The sequence below is a fragment of the Dendrobates tinctorius genome, unplaced genomic scaffold, assembly GCF_039654945.1.
Source record: "Dendrobates tinctorius isolate UK_male_01 unplaced genomic scaffold, ASM3965494v1 ptg000016l, whole genome shotgun sequence".
Lineage (NCBI taxonomy): Eukaryota > Metazoa > Chordata > Amphibia > Anura > Dendrobatidae > Dendrobates > Dendrobates tinctorius.
The window spans coordinates 7,639,964-7,665,732 of NW_027361684.1; the positions used below are offsets into that span (position 1 = coordinate 7,639,964).

Consider the following 25,769-nt stretch of genomic DNA (forward strand, 5'->3'; position numbering starts at 1 on the left):
ATTATAAGTTTTCACTGTATTATTATAATTTTTATACAAAAAATCTTTCACAGCATTATATATTTTTACAAAAAGGAATGTTTCAAATATTTTTTATTTTGTATTTATATTTTATTTTTTATTATTTTTTAGGAATATTAAAATATTAAAATATATATTCTTGTATGACTGCATATGTAAATACCATATAATTGGTCTAAGTCACATTAGTCCCTACCATTGTGTAAAATTGTCCCACTTGTGCTTATTGTTTTTTATAAATTTTATGGTATTTTATACCACCACTGATTTAATATTAATAAAGGTATCTATTGAAGATTATATCTTGCTTGGTCTTTCTTGTCCACGGGTCCTCTTCGGTATTTGGGTTTGGTTCTATACAAACCAGAATATTAAAATTATATTTAGATTAATACAAAGAGCAAGTGATTGGCCCTCCTTTCCAACGGGATGTATGAATCCACACAAAGCTCTCTACCTCAAAAGCAAACAGAATGTCAACAAAACTGAGAAATGGACCATTTGCCCTCTTTAAGGATGGAGAGCCATAGAGTTTTGGTGTTCAAGCACCAGTTCCCACTTTATTGGGTAGAGATGAACAAATATCAAGAGAGCTGTCTCACAATGCTTTTTTGCAATAAATGTACATGACTGGCAACTAATATGGTTAAAAAATACAACCCATAAAAACAAATGCTCAATAAAAATTCAAATTGGGCCAGAGCTTCATATCTACACCTCACTTGGGATGTAATATTTTACCCATGTTTAAATTAAAGTAATTTTCTGTGGTTCTACAATTTGTGAGAGAGTACAAATGGTTAAAAATATGTGGTACATAAAGTATTCCTTGAATCCACCAACTCCGCTGCTGGTCTCCACAATAAATGGAAGTGGTGTTGTCCCAGTCAGTCACGTGACTGCTGATGACATTGATTAGCTGCAGTGGTCAGGTGATAGATGGGGCGAGTCATCAGCTCTTCAAATGTGATGACATTCTCTTCCTTCAGTCACATGTTCCCTGTAGTCAGGGGCCATACATGCCTCATAACTGATGAAGCCGGTGATACACAGTAGTACACTCATGACTGAAGAGCAGAACATAATCAGTTCTAGTGCCAGCAAGGACTTCTAAAGTGATGAGGGGACTTAAATGGTAAGTAAAGCTCATTTCTTTCATTTATAATGATCCCTACTCTCTGCCAAATGTTGAAAAGGCCTATTTGTAATAAACGCAAAAAAATTGCTGACTTTATTTTTTTAATAGCTCAAAGTGATAGACACATGATGCAGACTTGTGTTTGACTTGATATTTGGCTAACGGCCAACTAGCTCATGTTTAAAAATACCAGCCCATAGCAGAAATCTGCCTCTACCTTGGTGGTGTCTAAGTCTAAGTGGATTCAGCCATGGGCCCATCCATCTGGTCTATCGAGAGTCACTCTCGTACCATCAGTCCATAATAAAAAAAAACGTTCTAAAATTTGTCTTCAGATATTTCTTTGTCTACTTGACGTATCCATTTCTGTGTTCAGTGGTGTTTGGGTTTCAGCCTTCCTTACCTCGGCCATGAATGAGCATTGAACACCTTGTACTTCTGGACACTCCAGGGAGGTTGCAGTTCTGGAATTTGACAGATCTGGAGGATAATGGCTTCCTGGTCGATTCATGCTCGATTCTCAAATCTTTGGCAATTAATGTGCGTTTTTTTTTTATACTTTTTTTGTAACCCTATTGACCATTTGCAACAAAACTTTTGATGGTTCTGTGATCACACCCATATAGCTTAGCAAATGCATGAGTGGTGCATCGCCCTCTGGAAGACTTGTTATCAATTTTTGACTTTAGAGTCATTTTTTTTTGGCCCATTTTGCCTGAGGAAAATAAGCTGCCTAATAATTCTGTACACCTTGATAAAGGGTGTTGTATCCTTAGGCCACACTGTCCTCATTACACAAATACACATCACATGACCTGGTTCATCCAATAAACATTAAAGTTTATATAGTGCTGAGATAAAGATAATGAAACTGTCAAATTATTCACTTGCCTAATAATTGTGCTCACATAATAGTTAAATCTCTCGCACAATTTATAATGAACATTTTGGGAAAATCTCCAACAAAAACAAAATAAACAAAAAAAGTCTTCAACAGTTATTTTTAAAGCCAGTACTGCCAAAATGTTTGTAAACCAGTCAAAATTTTTCTCTTGATTACAGAATGACAGGGATAAAAAAAACAAGAACGAGCATAGGATAATATACAAGGAGATGGGAGACAGAAGGAAAGGTCTTGAATAATGTTTCCCTGACGTATCAATTCTTGGGAAGTGTACTCCTGTCAGGACGGAGGGAAGTTAAAACACATCTCATTGAGTTAAAGATGCTTCAAGTCCAACCATCCCCAGGGAGGAAATGGCCCCAAACAAGACAAATGCTGTTATTTATGTGGCGAGGTCAGGAGTTTGTGCACAAGAAAATATAAGCTCCACGCCAGCCCTTTACCTACAGTATGGTGCTTAAGACACCAGTAGAATTGAAGGAAGTGGATGCAGGCATTCCAAAATTCCTTTAAACCTCTGGTGTGCCATTGACAGCTGTCCATATGAATGAAGTGATTCTATATTTCCCTTAGGAAGGATGTAGTCCAGTGTTAAAGTAACATCCATGGTGAGGAGTAGAGTGTACAGCCTAGTGAGTTATTCGGTCACACCAAATACTAATTGGCTTATACTAAGGATGGCCTTAAATTCTCCAGAAAACAGGATATTTATACAGTGCTATAAATAATGACACACTAACCTTTCACATTGGTATTCATATCAATCTTCTCATATGAAAAGCTATATAACACCCTTTAGAGACCAAACATTTGTACATGGCGGTTTCCGAGTGGTCTAGAATTGTTTAGTGGTTAAAGGGAATGGAGGTTATGATTAAGAAGCATCGCTTCAAAACGCGTCAACCTTGTTATTTAATTTCTTGTGGGACGGTCTCCTCGGATGTGTTATATAATCATTGTCAAGTGTTAACTTTACAGTGATACTATGTTTTAAAGGATAAAATAAATCCTGGGATTTTATCCGAAGTGCTGGATCTATTTCTTCATTTTTCTACATGGACTGCTTCCCCTTGTTTTGTGGGATCCCGTGCACGTGAGGATAGGTGAGCTGATCGTTTTTTCTTTATTTTGGTTAAAGGGAATCGATCACAACCAAAAATGCTATTTACAAATATAATCTGCAGTTAAAAAAATGCTTAATCCTTGGGTAGATGGTTTACTGGAGCAGTGGCTGAAGGGAGAAAATGAAGTTTTATTCTGCATGCAGCCGCTCGATTCCAGTCATTGAGATACTGCACAGTCACCGGTCACTATTCAGTGAGGGCAGCAGTAATCACTCCCCCCTGCACTTTGATTGTGCAGGCTGTCAATTAGATGCAGGGGAGTGATTACATTCGCTCTCGCTGTGTAGTGGGGTAAGGAAAGGAACATACTGCCCATGTTCCCCTTTGAAGAAACAAGTATATTGCTATCATATGTAATGTGAATCCTGATATGCGTTAACGAAGTATGTTGTTTGACAATAGGAGAGCAAGCGTTAATGTTTAGGACTAGCCCCGAGTGAAGGGGGCAAAGTTGACAAGAGATAGTTCCCATTAGAACTTTAGAAAGAGCCTGTCTGGAGTGCATAGAGAAAAGGCCTAAGGTCTAATGTAAGCAGTGTCACATGAAGTGTGTGTTCCTAATGAAAGAGGAAATGGAGGATAGCGAGATCCTGAGCAGAGAATTAGAACAGAAGTGACTGAAGGAGCAGAGTGATCGGTCGGACATGTGTCCCGGGTCAGGACGCCTAGCAATGCGGCCTCGGTCAGAATACCTAGCAATGCGGCCTCGAGTTTATAACTCACAGAGGTAACGGGCCTAAACGGTACACACTCGTAGTGCATAAGATGAAGAAAGTGCCCCAGGTGAAAGTTCAAGAGTGTCAGAGACGGGAGAGATAAGTAACAGCCATAGTGGCAAAGTAGCTTCCCTGAGGGGAAAAGGACGTGGAACTGTGAGCATAACACTCTTACAAACTGGACTGCTGTACTGAGCTGGGTTATGGTGAAGTAAAGAGAAAAGGTGAAGATAAAGGACAAGAGAGAAAAGAAGAAGAAATCTGTGTGTGGAAAATTATCTGTATTGTGAAAGAAGCGTTCAAGATATGTGCCCGCTATCTCCTGTATCCCAGTTATCGTTGAGTAAAAAGCTTATTTTTGACTAGTGGTCTCCCTCATTGAACTGTCCAACACCTGGTTCTGGCAAAACAATGTCACCAATTACATGTGGGCTGCATGGGGGTAGCGCGCCACACACCCAGGCAGAAACCCAACCTTCATGTAATGTGCTGTGGCACAAGAGACTAATGCCCCCCCCATGGTGACCACCCTAAGTCACATTAAAAAAAATCTTTTCTGATGTCACAGTAAAGTACAGTGCCACTTTGCAGAAAAAAAAAGTTAGGTATTTTCACTCACCATGCCCTCTTACATGAACGCTTGTGGCACGATGGAGACAGTAACTCTCTCAGGAAGCGAAGAACATACGGTACTCAGAAGTGCTTCAAAGAAAGAATCTAGCACTCACTCCACGGAAAAAATATATATATATTTTTTATATATATTATTAATCATAGTTATGATTGTCTCTGCATTTCAACGAAGAACCAACTAAAAATTTATTTACAGGTTTGAAATGCATCAGCATTTTTTTCCCCATGCAAAAGTCCTGTAATTTTTAAGGGGGAATCATACTGGATCTAAATTTGCTTTAAATGATGAAGTAAAAAAAAACCTTCAGTCCTTTTTTTCCGTGGATGAATGTTGTATTCTTAGTTTGAAGGCCCTATGATTGTATTCACGTTTCTGACACAGAATTCCTATCTCCATTGTACCTCTATGAGTAGATATAAGACAGTCACTCCATGGTGAGTGAATATATACTGCTCAAAAAAATAAAGGGAACACTTAAACAACATAATGTAAGGGGTACTTCACACTAAGCGAGATCGCTAGCGAGATCGTTGATGCGTCACCGATTTTGTGGTGCATCAGCGATCTCGCCAGCGATCTCACTGTGTGTGGCACGCATCAGCGACCAGCCCCCCCGCCGTTTATCGCTGATCGTGCAGGAATGTCCTGGGCCATTTTTTGATCGTTGGTCTCCCGCTGGCCAGCACGCATCATGTGGCAGTGGGAGACCAACGTTCAGCGAGCTCCCAGCGCTGTAAGCAGACGCTGGGAGCTGGTATCCAGGGTAAATAGCAGGTAACTAAGCGCGTGCATCGCTTAGTTACCCGCTGTGTACCCTGGATACCAGCGTGCCGCGCTGGGAGCTGGTATCCAAGGTAATCAGCGGGTAACTAAGCGCCGTGCGCTTAGTTACCCGCTGTTTACCCTGGATACCAGCTCCCAGCACGAGCACGCTGGTATCCAGGGTAAACAGCGGGTAACTAAGCGACGCGCGCGCTTAGTTACCCGCTATTTACCCTGGATACCAGCTTCCTCGCTGGTCTTGATCGCTGGTGAGTCTGCCTGTTTGAGAGCTCACTAGTGATCATGTAAGCAACGCCCCAGCGATCCTGACCAGGTTGTATCGTTGTCGGGATCGCTGGTGCGTTGTTTAGTGTAACGGGACCTTTACTCCAAGTAAATCAAACTTCTGTGAAATCTACCTGTCCAGTTATGAAGCAACACTGATTGTGAATAACTTTCTTCGACTATTGTGCAAATGGAACAGACAATAGGTAGAAATGATAGGCAATGGCAAATAGCATGACAACCCCTATAAAGGAGTGGTTCTGCAGGGGGTGGACACAGACCATTTCTCCATTTTCATCTTTTTTGGCTGTTGTTTTGGTCCCTTTTGCATTTTGTCATTGCCCTCACCCCTAGAGGAACTGTACAATAGCATGAGGCAGTGTCTACATCTCACATGAGTTGCTCAGGTAGTGCAGCTTATTGAGGATGGCACATCAATGCAAGCTGTGGCAAAAAGAAGAGACGTGGAGGGGGCAGTAGGAGGGCAACAACTCAGCAGTAGGACCATTACCTCATCCTTAGTGCAAGGAGGAACAGAAAAAGCAGTGCCAGAGCCCTGCAATACGACCTCCAGCAGGCCACTTATATCCATGTGATTGCTCAAACAGACTTCCATGAGGGTGGTATGAGGACCCAACGTCAACAAATGGGTGTTTTGCTTACAGCCCAACATGGTGCAGGGCGATTGGCATTTGCCAGAGAACACCAAGATTGGCAGATTCGACACTGACACTCTGTGCTCTTCATGGATCAGAGCAGATTCACAATGAGCACATGTGAAAGATATGACAGGGTCTGGAGATGCCATGGAGAATGTTCTGCTGCCTGCAACATCCTCCAGCATGACAGGTTTGGCAGTGCGTCAGTAATACTGTGGGGAGGCACTTCTTTGGAGGGCTGCACAGCCCTCCAAATGGTAGCCAGAGATACCCTGACTGCAATTAGGTACTGGGATGACATCCTCAGACCCATTGTTAGACCATATGCAGTGGGCCTTGGGTTCCTTCTGATACATGACAATACTAGGCCTCATGTGGCTAAAGTTTGTCAGCAGTTCCTGAATGATGAAGGCATTCATGCTATGTACTGACCTGCCCGTTCACCAGATCTGAATCCAATCAAGCACATCTGGGACATTCTATCTCATTCCATCCACCAATGCCATGTTGCACAACAGACTGTCCAGGAGTTGACGGATGTTTTAATCCAGGTCTGGGAGGATATTCCTCAAGGTGAATGTAGTGGAAATATGTATTTGTAGGCGATGTATGGCAGGCAGTTAACTAGCATCTGTCTTTAGGCTGCACAAAGGTGACAACATATGTTATCCTGACAAAAGGCAGTTTTCCTGGTCTCAGACCCCAGGGGGGCCTTCCTGGGAACACACAAAATTGGAAACATTTCACACCTCTGATGCCTTGAAGGCAGACGCCAAATGGGACCTATTTACAGCCTGACAATTTCTATTTACTATGGGAAAGAAAAGCTAAGACAAGAACTTTTAGAAAAATAATGTATTCATTGGTAAAGTAGCCATGGTCCAGTCACAAACTAGGAATTAGAATATTAACATGAGAGGGTGGTCTAGAAATCTGATCTCTAGGCTAAACCTATTAATTAGGCCCTACACAAAAAAATGGTTCACAGTTTGAGGGGAAGCCAAGCTGATGCGATCCATATTCCTCCCCCCTCAGGAAGCAGAATACCAGGCTGCAAAAGTTAGATATTTCTGTAAGTTTATCCCTATTATTTTTATAACTGTTTTTCAAATTTGTATGTCACTTTTTATTTCCAAATTTTTATATCCTTTCATTGCAAGCACTGTACCTTTTCTATTAAAGTTTAAAGCTTAAAACTTTAATAAGTCTGAACCTTGTATACTCTAAAAGAATCCATAGCCTTGGAGTGTGTGATCCTGGTGATTGGCAGACAGTAGTACTTCCGGGACTCATCGCCCGTGTGTTCAGTGAGTGGTGGCAGCATGTATGAAGCGGGGTGCGTGGTCTGTGTCGGGGTGTGATTCATGTTTCCACTGCAGCATAGGACAGAGGTTGAATACTGGATGGCATGAGAGGAGACAGATTAACCCTTGCAGGCACAACCCCAAGACACGTGCTGAGGAGCGGGTATGTGACACAGAATATCTACCACCTCATCAGGACCATGCCCAGGCATTGTAGCGAGGTCAAACATGCACGTGGAGGCCACACGCACTACTGAGCATCATTTCCTTGTCTTGAGGTATTTCCACTGAGGCTGGATCAACCTGTAATTTGATTTTCCACTTGATTTTGAGTATTATTCCAAATCCAGACCTCCATGGGATATTAATTTTGATTTAAATTTATCATATTTATATTTTATTGTTCTCAACACATTGCTCTATGTAATGAATAAAGATTTGCAAATGGAATATTTCATTCAGTGATATCTAGGATATGGTATTTTAGTGTTCTTTATTTTTTTGAGCAGTGTATATACCAGTTAGTAGCACTTTAACGTTTTCATTTCCAAAATTGTGATCTACAGGACACAACCGTCCTTTTAGGCTCTTTCTGTTTGGCACAACGGGCCGAATTACCTGTCAGGCTTAGTAGGCATCTGATCAGACTCGGCCATGCAAGTCAACAAGCCAATGGAAACCATCAGACTGCACTTGGATGACTGTTGTGAATTCCCTTGCTCGGATTTCTGAGCGGAAGCTCCCTCTGGTGGTTACTGAGAGAAGTGGAGCTGGCCAGGTTGATGGAAGTTCCCCACCTGACGACGATAATTGGGAACCTGGGATTACTGGCTGGGAGCATATAATTGAGCTGGCTGCTCTTGAAGGTTGCTGGTGATTTTCCTCCTTGTGCATTTGGAGTTCTTTTGTCCCCTGCCTGATCTGCATGGTTCAGTTAAGTGATTCTTTTGCTAATTCTTTGCATCTAATTTGGTTGTGCCTTTTTTTTGCTTTCTGCTTTGTTGCTAGGGTTCAGCGTACTCCCTGCTGAGGGTAGCACTGAGCCCTGCTCTATATGTTACAGCTTGTGTCAGTTTGTTCAGTCCCCTGTTACGTTAGCATCTTTTGCTTTGCTTCCAGTTTATACCAGAGTGCTGATCTAGCAGGGGTGAGGTCGTGTGGCCTCTGGTTTTTTGTATATCAGAAGAGTTGGAATTTTTAGGGTTTTGTGCGTGATTGCAGACAGTGTCTTTTCTGTCCTGTCCTGTCTAGACAGCTTGGACCCCACCATTTGCTCAGTCTGTTTTCTGCCTGTGTTTGTGTTTCATCTCATGTCACTGACAATATATGTTTGGGGGCTGTCTATTCCTTTGGGGATCTGCTCTTGGGCAGCTTAGATTTCACCTTTCTGACTTCAGGCTTAGTTAGTTCTCCGGCTGTGACGAAGCGTCTAGGGCATCATAGGAACGCTCCACGGCTACTGCTAGTTGTGTTGATAGGATAAGGGTATATCCAATAAGACAGAAGAAGTATGAGCCATAAAATATACAACTTTATTAAAGCACAATGGCCAAACAATAAAAGCACAATAAAAAGGAGATACCTGGCCAATAAACCAGACAAGGTAAGTATGTATATATAAACCCACTAAGGGATGTACCAGTAAAAGATTAAAGAAATCTTATGACTAGAATAGCATCCTGGTGACTGCTCAAACATAACTCCCTACATGGTACATTCTAATCCTCTCTGCAGACCAAATGAGAGTAAAACAGTAGCGCACATATGTAATGTTCTAACCGCTCCAAGTAAGTGACTGCACAATGCTATAAACCATATGCAGTAACACATAAGAATGGACGTATGGAAGATAATGTGCAGAAATATATATACTGTAGCTATCAATGTGCATTAAGGCAATATAGGTGTAACCCCATAAATCAAGATAAGTGTATAGTAACACATAAATACACCATCAAAATATAACTGCCAATAGCGTTTCGCTAAAGTACTTTACCCCCCTGGATGAAGCTGTAGCGAAACGCGCATCGGGGACTGAACCCAACAAGGTTGTATGTTTCCTCTTTGCACTCTGCACTTTTTTGTATTTAGTGGGCGCCTAGAATATCATACAGTGGACATGTGGTAATGTGCTGACTTTAGTATTCATCAACTGTAGCTTCTATGTCGGTCACTGCCTGCACTATTGGCAGTTATATTTTGATGGTGTATTTATGTGTTACTATACACTTACCTTGATTTATGGGGTTACACCTATGTGGCCTTAATGCACATTGATAGCTATGTATATTTTTGCACATTATCTTCCATATGTCCATTCTTATGTGTTACTGCATATGGTTTATAGCATTGTGTAGTCACTTACTTGGAGCGGTTAGAACATTACATATGTGCACTACTGTTTTACTCTCATTTGGTCTGCAGAGAGGATTAGAATGTACCATGTAGGGAGTTATGTTTGAGCAGTCACCAGGATGCTATTCTAGTCATAAGATTTCCTTTATCTTTTAATGGTACATCCCTTAGTGGGTTTATATATACATACTTACCTTGTCTGGTTTATTGGCCAGGTATCTCCTTTTTATTGTGCTTTTATTGTTCAGCCATTGTGCTTTAATAAAGTTGTATATTTTATGGCTCATACTTCTTCTGTCTTATTGGATATATCAGTACTTTCGAAGTGCCATTAATGGTAGGCCCATTTCTTTGGATATATTGTGATAGGATAAGGGGTCTGCAATCCGCTTAGTTACCAACCTCTCTGGTTTTCTGGTGGCTTAACCTGTTCCTGCCATCCTCCTCGGTGACCCATTCATAACAGATGACCATCTGAGTGCAATCTGATTTCCACGGACTGACACAATGGAGAAGATGGAGACATTTATTTCTCCATCTTCTCCTCAACCGAGAGACTCTGATCAGGTGCTATCAGATGAGAAGATGGACAAAAAATCCTCTATCTTCTTCATTTTATTTTAGAAAATCATATTGCACTCAGATGTCACCCCAGCCTGATGGCTTCCACAGGCTCGTTGATTTACATGGCCGAATTTGATCCAAGCAGCATTTTTCTCCACGGATAGACTTTCTCCAACGAAAAAAAATGGACATGTGCATGGCTGCATAGCATAATATTGGCCCGAGTGTGATCCGATATTTTGTGGGATCGCACTTGAACTGAAAATACGCTTGTCTGCCCCCTACCTTTGTTTTACCGATGGATGGAGGGTGGTTGAGGAGCTACCTTCAGGATTCCTTTGATTACTAATTTAAGCCCATGAGTAGTCAAAATAAAAGAAATAAAATACAAGATACCTCCAATATAAATAAATACATTGGATATTTTTGGTAGATTTTAATTATTATTTTTTTTTTTACTCTGGCTAGACATGGTTAAAAGATTTAAATTCCATCTTATTTGCTCCAAAGAACACGTGTATAATAAAAAACCCAACCCTGAGTAATAAAGCACTTGTACAGACTGGGAAATATATAAAGAGTGTGATTATAAATATGTCATGTCTAATTGGGCCATTTGGGTGATCCATAATTATAGGAAGCTAGTCATGGTTTTTTACCTGAAAAGTAAACCAAGACTTGAAAGATGTGTTGTAAAACTTGTTACATAATATAACCAGTGTTATGTACACTCTTAAGGAATTGCAAATTGCTCTGGAGGACCTGTCCTACATTACACAAACACAATTGGCAGAGAGTTGAGGCCTATATTCACACAGTCAGGCAAGGCATAAACGGGGTCATTAAGTCCTACAAATTGGGACATTTAATGCACAGATCCAATATGACCATTGAAGAAACTGTAGCATTTAATGCACTCAAAAATGTCAAATCCTCCATAATAAAGCCGTCTGCTAAAGGAGGACCTCTAGTGATAATGGATAAATCCTACTATATATCTAACATTCTACTGCAATTGTCTAATTGTGAGAACTATACACCAATTCTATATAATCCTGTTGCTTTTAGCACAAATAAGATCAACATCATCTTGGATCGATATTTACACTTACAGGCAGGGTCGGTCTTAGCCTGAATGGTGCCCTGTGCACATGGCCGGACTGACCATCTGGCAATGGTGGAGGTAGAAGAATGTGAGAAGAGTACTGGGATAGCAGTAAAGTAAAGATGTCTGTGTGTTACACTTTAAACATGCAATTTGCATATATGTGCTAACTAGTCTTGTTCAGTAAAAGTGAATTTCACAAGGCCAAGTACATCTAGTCTGAATGTGGCCAGAGGTGTTGAGAAAAGATTTTTGCATTCACATGACGGGCCCGCTTCCAATGATCTGGAGAATCCTGACAGTGTGCGCAGTGAAGATTCAGAAGTCTGAATTCACATAGATTTTAACTTCAAGCCTGGACAACCCCTTTCATGATCAGTACGGTGCTATTACTAATGCTGTATATTTTGGTAATGGTTAGTTGGTATTTGTTATATTGCAATATTATTATTGCAGCTTTATTATTATTCTATCTTATATAGCTGTTTAATTGGTACTATTATAAATATTGGTAGATTTATCTCAGGTAGGGTAATATCAGTAATAGAGACCTGCATCTGGTGCTCGGGGGTGAGGACAGCATGGACCTGTGTGCTTTCAAATGCCAGGGCTGCTCTGAGATTGCGTAGCAGAAACCTAGTGACAGACAGATTCCCTTTAAACATAGGGGCAGACACAGCACCAGGCAATGCCGGGCAGATGTCCGGGCACAATGTACTTCCGGGGCGGACCTTGCACACATAATTTACGTGGCCCTACCTGAGTTTACTCTGCGGTGATAGAGAGTCAAGTGAAAACGGTGAAGAATTTCTTGATCCAAAACCTAATGGCGAGTGAGTATTCAGCGATTCTAAAGAGGGGCTTTTACGGGGGAACCGATCCGGCGTCATATCCTCTCTTTGTCCTTTCAACTTGTCTGTGGGCAAAAATTAAAATTTTATTTTATTAAACAAACAGTAATAAATGAATAAAATATATAAATATATATTCATAGATTAGTGAAATGCTAATTTACAGCTAAGTCTACCGATATACCAGAGCGGAAGAACAGTGTTCTTTACGGTTTTTTTTTCATGGCGAGGAATGAGGACTCAATATTCACAATCTTATACATAAAACTTTGATGTGTTTTATTACCCAATTAGAAGAAATAAACCCTAGATGAAAGCAATACTGTAAGGCTGTACAAATCCCAGCAGCACATCTAACGTACCCTGCAGATTTACTGGATTCAAAACACCATCAAAAAGGGATAAAACTGGAGAAGTCACTTCTGGTCTAGCATAGAAGGGCATCTCTCCACAAAAGGGAGACAACTATTCATGTGAACAAAAAATATTAACTTATAGCTATATTTTTATAACAATTGCCAAATGCATAGACATGCCTGTGTCTCCCTCGAGGATATCCGTCAAATATATCAGATATCTATCTCCTTCCTAATATACAATTACACATTATTAAAGAAGATAAAGGACAGGAAAACATTTATTGGGGACAATCGTGTTCATTGTTAGGCAATTTGTCCATTTTTCCTGGTAAATGCACAAGATATAAAAGCATCCACAGTAGTATCAATGACAGGACTGCTCCATTCACTGTCGATTAGACTGGTGGTCACATGTACAATCACCCCCTGACGAGGAATGTGGGTGCTATTATAATATTTGGAGGGCTATGTGGGAGCCTTTATACTTTATTAAGGGCTATGTGGGATCCATTAAACTGTATGGAAGCATTTACACAGTGTGAACGTTTGTGTGGGTCCATCTTACTGTGTGGAAGTCCTTATACTGGTTGGAGGGCTAGTGGGGCTATTACACAGTGAGGAGAGGCGTGGGGAGATTATACTCTATGTAGGCCCAGTCTACTGCATGGAGAGCTGTGTGGGGTTAACAGTTGGGGATCATACTGTATTTGGGTCCTCATACTTTGCTGGGGGAGTTGAGATGGGGTACAGTGGGGTCATCATACTGTGCATGTGTAGGGTACTGGGGAGGAATTCACTGTGACGGTATCATTTAGTGTTTGTGGGGCACTTTTGTTGGCACCATACTTTATGGGTGAAATGAAAGGGGGATTTCGGGCTCCAGTAGGAGGAAAATTATGGTAATTTGTAAAGGCTTCAAAGTCGTGAGATACTTCTGTGACTCCACCAAATATTTTTTTTTTTTTGGAGGGGGGGCAATTAGAACTTCTGATATGGGGCCCCATGATTTCTATGTACGCCCCTGATCTTTATATAGTAAAACTGGAATGCCCCTTTAAACTTGCCTTACTGTCTAGTAAAAGTAACCGTCCATGTTGATATTTACAGTAGGGCAAACAGGACAGACAGCGCTCATTCTGCAGCGGTGACCAAACCACTTTGGACTAGATTCTGGGTGACTTTCCCCAAGTTCCCAGCAGTTTTCCAATCCCTTAGTTATGTGTGAACACTGCAGCCTCTGTTCAGTGCATTACATCAGTGCTGTCTAAAATGAGAAGTGAACAAAGCAGCCCTTGTATTCCGGGCCAAACATTATTGGGACTCCAGCGGTGTCTATTATTATGTCCTACAGTTGGCAGTACATGCTGGACACACATTTACGGCTGACATTTATAAGGAAAACACACATCGCCCAGCAGACCCTTAAATGTAACCGAATATACTGTGCAAATCAAATTAATTTCATGCTGGTAGTGAAAGGGGGTGTCAGCACATTAGATAACAGTAGAAATCAACCGCATGTGAAAACATCTAATATTTTAAGTGCCTTTATTATTTTTTTAGAAGGTGATTAATGGAAATAATTATTATTTGCTTTCTTGGACTTTTTACAGCATCCATTCACAGTGTGAGATATATCGATATATACACACGCTCAGTGGAGAAAATAAGTATTTGATACACTGCCGATTTTCCAAGTTTTCCCAACCTACAAAGAAAGAATGGAGAGATATGTAATTGTTATCGTTGGTACACTTCATCTGCTAGAGGCAGAATCTTAAAAAGAAATCAGGAAAATCACATTGTATGATTTTTACATAATTAATTTGCATTTTATTGAATGAAATAAGTATTTAAAAACATAACTTAATATTTTGTACAGAAACCTTTGTTTTCAATTACAAAGGTCAGATGTTTCCTGTAGTTCTTGGTCAAGTTTGTACACACTGCATGAAATATGTTGTTGGCCAAAATTTTCCAATACATGACCACATCCATCCCTCCTCAATACGGTGCAGTTATCCTGTCACCTTTGCAGCAAAGCACCCCCAAAATATGAGGTTTCCCCCACCATGCTTCACATTTGGGACAGTGTTCTTGGGGTTGAATTCATCCTTCTTCCTCCCAACACAGCGAGTGGATACCAAAAAGTTCTATTTTGGACTCAACTGACCACATGACCTTCTCCCATGCCTACACTGGATCATAAAGATGGTCATTGGCAAACTTCAAATGGGCCTGGACATGTGCTGGCGTGAACAGGGAGACCATGCGTGCCCTCCAGGATTTTAATCCATCACAGCACAGTGTGTTACTAATGGTAATGTTTGTGACTGAGATCCCAGCTCTCTTCAAGTCATTGACCAGGTCCTCCCATGTAGTTATAGGCTGATTCCTGACCTTTCTCAGAATCTTCCGTACCCTATGAAGCGAGATCTTGCATGGAGGCCCAGACCGAGGAAGGCTGACAGTCATCTCGTGTTTCCTACATATTATAATAACTGTTCCAACAGTTGATGCCTTATCACCAAGCGGTTCGCCTATTGTCCTGTAGCCCATCCCAGCCTTGTGCAGGTCTACAATTTTCTCCCCAGTGTCCTTAGACAGCTCTTTGATGTTGGCCAAGGTGAAGAGGTTGGAGTGTAATTGAGTGTGTGGACAGGTGTCTTTTATGCAGGTAATGAGTACAGAGTAGGAGGGCTTTTTAAAGAAAAATTAAGTCCGTGAGAGCCAGAACTTTGGCTGGTTGGAAGGTGATCAAATATTTATTTTATGCAATAAAATGCAATTTAATTATTTAAAAATCATACAATTTTATTTTCTGTTATTTTTTGTTTTTAGATTCTGTCTCTCACAGTTGAAGTGTACCTACAACAAAAATTACAGACCACTCCATTTTTTGTAGGTGGGAAAACTTGCAAAATCGGCAATGTGTCAAATACTCATTCTCCCCATTGTACAATAAAAACATTGGTATTAGTGTACCTTTTCGCATAGGAAGTAAAGGGGTTATTTTTCTTGTAAATATCAATTTGGTCACATCCATGGGCTAGCACACTGAGTGATGTCCTTTTATGCCATACTAATTGCTTTCAGAAGGTTTTTTGACATGGAAAATGATTTAAGATAAAGAAAAATACATGAGAGGAAACTGGATAAAATATATAGCTATGGTATCCTACAACAAGGCACGCCAGCCTATGGACAATCATTCCTAATGCTATCTGAAAATAGTCACATCCGGACTTCGCAAATAGTTTCAAATTCTCTTATTAAGCCAGTTTTAAAAATAGAATCTGGACAGTGTCCCAGGCACGCACATCGTAACAGCTCCAGAAAAAGAAAGACCATTTGGACACAGTTCAAGTCATTGGAAGTCGTGGAGTGCTCGCTCCTATGATTACTAAACAGTCTCATTTATTGGCAGCACATTACCTGAAAGATCTAATTGCTTCTCGGTGTCCTTGCTCGAAAGCTTGGCAATGCTGGAAGCCGAGAGCCTCTGAGATAGAACGAAAGGTATATTACTAAAACATATTAAAACAAGTCATGTAAATGAAATTCATAGAAATATAATAGAAAAAATAACACTAAACACCCTCATATATATGTAACATGATTATTTACATCTTCCATTTCCTATGCTTACAGCATAATTCATATATTTCTTCATACCAAAGGAAAAAAAAATAACCTACATGCCTCAATATTGAAATTGTAACACCAAGAAGGAAAGTCCATGGAGTTTGGCAAATCACAGGATGTATAGTTATGTTAATGATATGCAAATGACAAAAAAAATGGCAACCGTTTTTCAAAACATCTCGATTTAGGCAGTAGTGCGTAGTAACCGTCACGTGCAGAAATCCTCACACTTACACCTAGTCTGCCATCAATGAGGTTATTAATGGATTGTCTGAGGAATGACCTGCCACGGTGAAGGCACTAGGGCATGTAAATTATCAAGATCTGCAGCTGGCAGCTCCAACCAATGCGATCTCAGATGTGCTAGATGGGAGACAAGTCTGGAGACGCTGCAGGCCATGGTAGCACTTTGGGCCAAGCAGGTTGCTCACAGTAGCACAATTAAGATATGGCCTGGCTTGTCATGTTACAAAACAGCTCCTGGACCACTTAGGGGAAATGTCTGTACTACTGGTAACACCACCAAATCCATGCAATGCCGAGCTGTTAATGTACTTACTTGGAATGAAGATTAAAGGGATCAGAGTGCTGTACACTATACTACCCCACAGCATAATCACAGGAGTAGAGTCGATGTTATGATCCCTCATGACGGCTTCTTCATGGCATTGTCCACTTGGTCTACAGACCAATCTCCAGCTATCATTATGTCAAAGACAAGTACTGGACTCATTGCTGAAGAGAATAAACCTCCATTTCAGCCTTTAGTTGGCAATTGCAAAGGAAGCTGCCAGCAGCGGATCTTGACAAATTGCCCAAGTACCTTCAGCATGTGAGTGTGGGTATTGATATGCGTGACGCTCATGAGTCATAATCAAAATTGAATAACTGAGATGTTTTGAAAATTATGTTTCCATTTTTTCATCTTTTGCATATCATTAACATGTCTATTTGGCCTGTGATTTCCATAATTCCACAGCTTTTCCTAATTGTTGTTGCAATTTCAATGTGGAGGAGTGTATATAAATTAGGGAATGATAAAAATACCTGAATTGTATAGCAGAAAAAGCTCATGTGCTGACCAAAGAGTGATTGAAATTGCTTATCTATAATACGACCAGGGCCGCGTTAGCGCCAGGCAGACTAGGCAGCTACCTAGGGCCCCACTTCCCCAGGGGCCCCCAGACAGTAGCATGCCACTAATAGCGGCACACCACATGGCCGAAATGGGGCCAGTGAGTCAGGAGGGTCCGCCCGGCGCCAGCCGCTGCCCCCCGCCCTGTGCACCGCATTCAACTGTATCGGCATCACTGATGCCGATACAGCTGAAAGCAATGATGGAGGAATCCCTCTCCCATCATTCCCTTCTGCCTCTGATACTGCGGGTGCGCAATGACACCACTTCATCACGTACCCGCTGTGTGCCGGGCAGTGCAGCTGCTGAGACCAAAGCAGAGCCTGGGGCAGCGCAGGGAACGAGGGGGAGGTAAGGATTGTTTTTTTTTGTTTGTTTTTTTTAAATATATCAGTGAGTGACTACTGGACTGTGTGGCAGTATTACATTCTATGGGGGAGGCTGCATCATACTCTGAGGGGGCTACACTATATTCTATGGGGGCTGCATTATACTATATGAGTGGGGCTGCATTATATTCTATGGAGGCTGCATTATACTATATGAAGGGGCGGCATTATACTATATTAGGGGGCTGCATTACATTCTACGGGGGAGCTGCATTATACCTTATGATAGGGCTACATTATATTGTCTGGGGGGCTGCATTATACTCTATGAGGAGTTTACATTATATTCTATGGGGGGTCTGCATTATACTCTATGAGGGGGCTACATTATATTTTGTGGGGTGGCTGCATTATACCCTATTGGACTATGGGCAGTGCATTACACTATATGTAATATATGGGACCTGCATTATACTGTATCAAGGACTATGGGGAATACATTATACTATATGAAGAACTATGGGGTGCATTATACCATGGGAAGTGATCAGTACTACATGAAGGACTATGGGGTGCATTATACTATATGTTGAATTATAAAGTATACTATATGGAGGACTGAGGAGTGTATTATACTACATGGAGGACTGAAGAGTGTATTTTAAATTATGGAGGACTATGAGGAGAGTATTATACTATTTGGAGGAATATGGGGCACATTATATTATATGGAGGACTATGGCATGTTCATTATACTATATGAAGGACTGTGGGGTGCATTATACTATATGGAGGACTAGGGGGTGTATTATATTAAACAAGCAAAATGCTGCTTATTCATCGAGTAAGTGGCTTGTTTATGCCAGAACAAAAATCATTGTTCTCTCCAGCACATCGCCCGGTGAAAACAGCAGATATGCTGCTGATAACATGATGATACTGAATGGGGACATATTGATGTATTATTGATTGTTCTGTCCCCATCATTATTACTCAGCCGGTGGAAAGAGGCTGAGAAACAAGCATCAAATGACTTCAATATTGTTGATCACGCTCTTTTTGTGGCCTGAACTCAGTGCATGTAAATACAACCAAAATGCTTTTGTGTGATGTGCAATATATGAGCATTTGGGGAATCATTTTAAACTTTTTCCTAGGGCCCCACTTTGCCTAAAACTGGCCCTGAATACGACACGCCCCCCAGAAGAAGTGAGCAGCGAAGCGGTACCCGTTGGGTGAGTGGGGGACACAGCTCTTCCAATTTTAGGTAATATACCCTTTCATTTCATATATAGCAACCCTGCTAAGTGTGTGTCAGGCTACGAGATTCATGTAGAAATGTCATTTTAAGTGGGGTGATGAAATGCAGGACTAATAGTCTTGCAGACTTATGCACTGGCACTTTAGCTATATTATGCTCTTGACTCCAATTTATTCTACTTACCCTATGAATGGGGACTTATATAATTGTCACTTTTACATAAAAACCAGCTATTATCTAGTTACCAGCTTTAATTAATGTTTTGGAACTTTCCTGATTATATATTACTATGTAGGCTATTGCCCTTTGGCTGGTTATTTTATAGAATTGATTACAGATCTGGTTATTTTGATACCCCCACTAGGTTATTTGCTTATTCATGCTGTGTTTTCCCCCCTTTTATTGCAAGCCTTTGCCCTGTTTTTTTATATGATATGTTTTTATGTTTATAATTAATATAATATCATGTTTTTATTGTACTTTTGGTTGGAATCTCTCATCTAACGGCTACGCACTGTAAAAGATGTTATGTATAATATGGTAAGGCCAAGTTCACACATCCAGTAATTATCTTGTTATAACAGATCCAGCAGCAGCCCGTTGATAAAATAAAACTGTGCAGACAACTATTTTGTCTGGCTAAAAAAAAAATTATTCCAATTGCATCCGGGTTTTTTTTTGTTTTTGTTTTTTAAACATTGAAAATAACTTTTTTGAATTTACCATATGACTGCAATGAAACAGAGTAAAAAATATAAAGGGGTCTGAATACTTTCCATACCCACTGTATGTAATCCGTTTTCCATAGGTTTTTTTCTCATTAATGTACACCTGGCACCCTATCTTGACTGAAAAAAAACAGAAATGTAGAAATTTTTGCAAATTGATCAAAAAACAAAAACTGAAATAATACATGGTCATAAGTATTCAGACCCTTTGCTCAGACACTCATATTTAAGTCACATGCTGTCCTTTTCCTTGTGATCCAACTTGAGATGGTTGTACTCCTTCATTGGAGTCCAGCTGTGTTTAATTAAACTGATAGGACTTGATTTGTAAAGGCACACACCTGTCTATATAACACCTCACAGCTCACAGTGCATGTCAGGCCAAACGAGAATCATGAGTTCAAAGGAACTGGCCAAGACGCTCAGAGACAGAATTGTGGCAAGCACAGATCTGGCCAAAGTTCCAAAAGAAATTCTGTAGTACTCAAGGTTCCTAAGAGCACAGTGGCCTCCATAATCCCTTAAATGGAAGAAGTTTGGGACCACCAGAAGTCTTCCTAGACGTGGCCATCCAGCCAAACTGAGCAATCATGAGAGAAGAGCCTTGATGAGAGAGGAAAAGAAGAACCCCAAGATCACTGTGGCTGAGCTCCACAGATGCAGTAGGGAGATGGGAGAACATTCCACAAAGTCAACTATCACTGTAGCCCTCTACCAGTCAGGCCTTTATGGCAGAGTGGCCCAACGGAAGCCTTTCCTCAGAGACAGACATATTAAAGCCTGCATAGAGTTTGCTAAAAAAAAACACATGCAGGACTCCCAAACTATGAGAAATAAGATTCTCTGGTCTGATGAGACGAAGATAGAACTTTTTGGTGATAATTCTAAGCAGTAGGGGTGAAAAAAAACAGGCACTGATCATCATCTGCCTAATACAATCCCAACAGTGAAACATGGTGGTGGCAGCATCATGCTATGGAGGTGTTTTTCAGCTGCAGGAACAGGATGACTGGTTGCAATTGAATTAAACATGAATGTGGCCAAGTACAGAGATATCCTGGATGAAAACCTCTTCCAGAGTGCTCTGGACCTCAGACTTGGCCAAAGGTTCACATTCCAACAAGACAATGACCCTAAGCACACAGCTAAAATAACAAAGGAGTGGCTTCAGAACAACTCTGTGACCATTCTTGACTGGCCCAGCCAGAGCCATGACCTAAACCCAATTGAGCATCTCTGGAGAGACCTGAAAATGGCTGTCCGCCAACGTTCACCATCCAACCTGACGGAACTGGAGAGGATCTGCATTAAAGAATGGCAGAGGATCCCCAAATCCAGGTGTGAAAAACTTGCTGCATCATTCCCAAGAAGACTCATGGCTGTACTAGCTCAAAAGAGTGCTTCTACTCAATACTGAGCAAAGGGTCTGAATACTTATGACCATGTGATATTTCAGTTTTTCCTTTTTAAAAATTTACAAAAATTTCTAAATTTCTGCTTTTTTCAGTCAAGATGGGGTGCAGAGTGTACATTAATGAGAAAAAAATGAACTTTTTTGAATTTACCAAATGGCTGCAATGAAACAAAGAGTGAAAAATTTAAAGGGGTCTGAATACTTTCCGCACCCACTGTATATTCGCTTATATGTAATTCATCCCAATTATTTGCATACTACGTTATTCCTATGAAAAGTGTGCTACGCAATTAGAGCAAATGAGCTATGCTATTGTGAAAACGCACAATGCCTGTTGAGTTATGGATTGTTATATCTGAAACTGATGACCAAGGTGAGGTCACAGGGGGTGAAGTTTTACCATACATCCACACTAGCGATGAATAAGAGTGTTCGCTACTTGAGGAAGTATCTGGGTGATCAGGTACGCATCGAGTATTGTTGGTGCTCGAGTGCTATGCTCTAGTCCCCCGCCTCTCATCTTTCATGGTTGTTAGACAGCCTAAAAACATGCTGATATTGCTAGCCTGCAGACTTATTAGCTATCTAACAACTGTGAAACATGTGGGGTGGGGAATTTGTTATATCTATGGGTCAAATCTTAAATATCACTGATGTTAAATGTGTGTATAAAAAAATAAATGAGGCATCACACAATTCATTGATTTAAATTCTTTTTAGCTAATGTTTTCCTAGGACGTTGAAAACATCTTAAAAACACCCCAGATCGTTCCCCATACTCCATTCAAGCTCTCCAACAAAGCAGGAATTTGTCACAAAAGCATCCAAAACATGACATCACCCCTTTTTATTCACTTGGTGAGATACAATCAATGCCTGTCCATCTCCGCCAGAGCAGAGAGGATTTATTATCTGATAGCTGTGAAAATCATCAGCTCGCTTTCCTTTTAGATCTGGCATTGGGGCTGTTCAAAATCAGCAAATTTATCCTTTTTTATTTTAACCTTTCTTATACAAAATAAATCTAAAAATAAAAAGTACAACTTTCCCGCTGTTGTGTTTTGTGAATTTATTAAAGGAAACCTGCCAGCGGACCCATTAAGCAACTCTGCAATATATATTATGAGATAAATTCCTTCTTTTTCCTCCTGGACTTATCATTCACTGCCAATTCATGGGTAAAATATGTAAAATCTGCAATCACTGAAGACAGACTTTCCCATTACTGAGATAGGAGATGGCAGGTGGAGCTTATTCTATGGAGGACCTAGAGGCAGGTACTGACATTCTGCTCGGAGCTCTCCTGAAACAATAGTGAGATTATGTTCACATGCAGAATTTTTGCAGCTTTTTTTGCTACTTTTATGCAGATTAAAAGCAGAGTTTTACAGTACTGATAAAAATAAAAAATAATCCATATTAGAAAAAACAACCACCATGACCCACAATTAGGGCCTACGTAACCCTTGGTAAATAATATGACATATCAAATACAAGGCGACATAGTGCATAAAAAAGTGTAGATCTCTCCAATTTGAGGTGCAGGGATGTCACGTTCCCTGGGGTTCCACTGGTAGCCTAAATCAATAGTCAAATCTACCTGCCCTGTCAATCAACATGTATGTTCTCCTGCCCTATCAAGGGCAGTACCCAAGTATAGCTCTCATGATCTATAACCCCAGGGGAGGGATTTTTTTCTTTGCACCAGTTTTAATCACTTTAAGGCAGGTGCTAGATGGGGTTGAAGGTGTAGAGGAGGCCTCTGTAGAGTTGGGCCCAGCCAAAAGAGTCTACCTTGTCATGATGGCGACTTTAAAAAAAAATCTTTTGGCCAAAACAAAAGCTGTTGACTATGTATGTGATATGGTGCTCAATGGGAACTCTTTTTGTGTGATTAGCGAGGACGTAGTGGAGTTTTTCCAAGAGTGAGTGGTGGGAGTGTCTAAGGTTTGAGGGGTGGAGGTGTAGCTGGGGTGGAGCCTGGCAGAGTTTCAAGGGGCAAAAAATTTTTTGTCAGTGTGGGGCCCTGAAACTCCTGGTGGCAGCCCTGTTCATGCTATATGCTCAATATGTAAAAGGAGCAGTGACGAGAGATGGGACACACTGTAAGCACACGAAGATGGGGTAGTTTGTGGATGCTGGTGACAAGGGAAAGTGTGACGTAAGGCCTATTGACAACTGCAGCAGGAGAGGTATGAGCATCATGAGCCAGAGAGTTGCAGCAGACCAAGGGTCCTAAGAGAAAAACTGATCAAACTGGTGTTATAACAGACCAGAGAGAGTGGAAACGATGTACTTAGCTGTGCATCAGACAGAGGATTAAAAAATCCACAGTCTATTTTAGAGTGGAGGGTTATATTGCTCTTTCAGCATTGCAATCTGGACAAATTACAAGTTATCAAAATTCTGCCGTCTACCAGGAGTGATTCAGAGACCCACAGAAATGGTGCTGATCCCATGTCCCTGTAGTAAAGACTATCTAAATTGCTTCTTCAGAGAATAACATGGCCTATAAGTCTCCTTACCCTGGCATGTCACTCTCCATAAGGAGAAACGTTACTCCTTAGGCTTGTTTTACACATACCGTGTTTTTGCTGGCCGTTTTTGCAGCCCCAATAGATTTCTATGGGGTCGCAAAATTGGCCTGCAAAAATTCCATGGTGTGCAGTGTGCCATATGGCTGTGAGGGCCGTATTTGCGGCCGTTAAAAAAGATTGAGCTTGCTCGATCTTTTTTCACAGCGTACGGACACGCCCAATTGAAAATCACCGTCACTTCGGGTTTTGCGGAACGCCGTTTTTTTTTCCCAATACTTTTTCCATAGTATTGGAAATCTGAAAAATGGCGATCCGCAAGTTTTTTAATACTTCTATTGTTATAAAATGATGCAGCTTCCAATATACAGACACTTTTTTGGGTGAGCGGATCCAAAGACGGGCACATCATTCATATGTGGCAAGCATTCCAAATGCAGTAAAATATCAAAATTGGTAAAGTGGAATAACATCAAGAGATCAAGAATGAGACATATGATATTTTAACAGATGCAAACTCTGGGATATGTGGTTTTAACAAATCCAGACTCCTTCTATAGCAAAAATGGTTGCATATCCAATAGTAAAAGTTTATTTTAACAATTTTCTACTTGTGACATGCTGTTTCAGGCGATATATGGATGGAGGTATTCGCCACTAGAATTATGGCTTCTAAGGGAGAATATAACATCTCAATATATATGGAGACATTCAGATTAAGTCTAGCAGTGCTTAAGAGCTGTGTGGCTCCATACTAAGATGCCGTCAGGGTTCCTACCTTGAATTTATGGTATTTTTTTTCTGGACATCTTATCAAAAAATCGTGAATAGACAATATTTTCTACGGACACATTGGAAAACCATGATAAATCATAATGGTCATAATCAATACATGTCTACAGCCCAAAATTCCGATATGGAAACCTCATCTACATTCACTGTAAACTGTAAAATGATGATAATTACAGTTAAAATAATTTTTATAAGTTTCTTCAGCTTCCAAAAAATCATAGACGCCTTACATTTTTATTTTTTACAGACAGGGCAAGAAAGTGTCCTATTTTTACGGACTGTCCAGGAATTTCTGAACAGTTGGCAACCCTGGAAGCTGTGTATCCTCCCTTTGCATCATTTTCGGTAGGCCCTACTAGAGACGGACACCCAGACTCGGTCTACTATGTCTGAAAGTCCAGTATATGCCAGAAAATTATGCACATCAAGGCACACGTTCGCTCTGCCGGCACTCTTATAGTCTATAGCCCAATCAGCGCATACTAACGAATCCAGATTTGCGGGGAAATCGGAAGTAAGCCCCAACGGGGCCACCAAATGGGTGCCTGAACGCAATATGAAAGCACCGTAACCCTTTAATTTTTTCTTACAGCACCCATGTTCAGAGTCCTCTGCTGCTCATGGTGTCGATACGCAGAAAGCAGACACTGTGTCCAACACTTTTCCATGGTTCCCAAAATGTGGGTATTCACATGACTGGCCAACGTCACCTCTTCTAGACTGCATCCTCTTCTGCGTATGCACAGGTACAAAAAAATAGAGGACAGAAACAAAAAGCGTCCAATCCAGGGTGTTGCATTTCAAATGTTCAGGTGTATTCTGCCATCATAATACAACATTTCGATCTATCACAGGTCTTTAATAAGTATTACTTGTGTGGCGCCCCCAGGAGTATGGTCGCCACACTGGCATTGCCTTCCTCCAGGAAGGGTGATGTCAGGCTTGGAAACAATGAAGGGTCTCTCTGGCAGTTAACCATATCATGCCACACACTTCCCACTCCGAGCCAGCAGAGGGAGCTCTGAACCAGAATTGGGGGAGGAGTGCTCTCTGAGGGCCAGGAAGGGAAATTAATTAGTGTGAGGAGGGCAACGAGTGTAGACGTGCGGAGAGAAGCTGGAGGTTGAGCTGAGGATAGAGAGCTCCCTCC

The 25,769-nt window shown here is 40.9% G+C and overlaps 1 protein-coding gene across 5 annotated transcripts in view; it reads right to left on the reverse strand.

Annotated features, from left to right (window-relative positions):
- SPECC1 (sperm antigen with calponin homology and coiled-coil domains 1) overlaps positions 1 to 25,769 on the reverse strand; it is a 490,142-nt gene that overhangs the window by 105,252 nt on the left and 359,121 nt on the right. For all 5 annotated transcript variants that reach the window (XM_073565376.1, XM_073565374.1, XM_073565375.1 and 2 more), the window contains 2 exons: positions 16,217 to 16,283; positions 12,331 to 12,487 (listed from right to left, as the gene is read on the reverse strand). In XM_073565376.1, the coding sequence (XP_073421477.1) occupies positions 12,331 to 12,487; positions 16,217 to 16,283 (224 nt within the window). The remainder of the gene's footprint in view (positions 1 to 12,330; positions 12,488 to 16,216; positions 16,284 to 25,769) is intronic.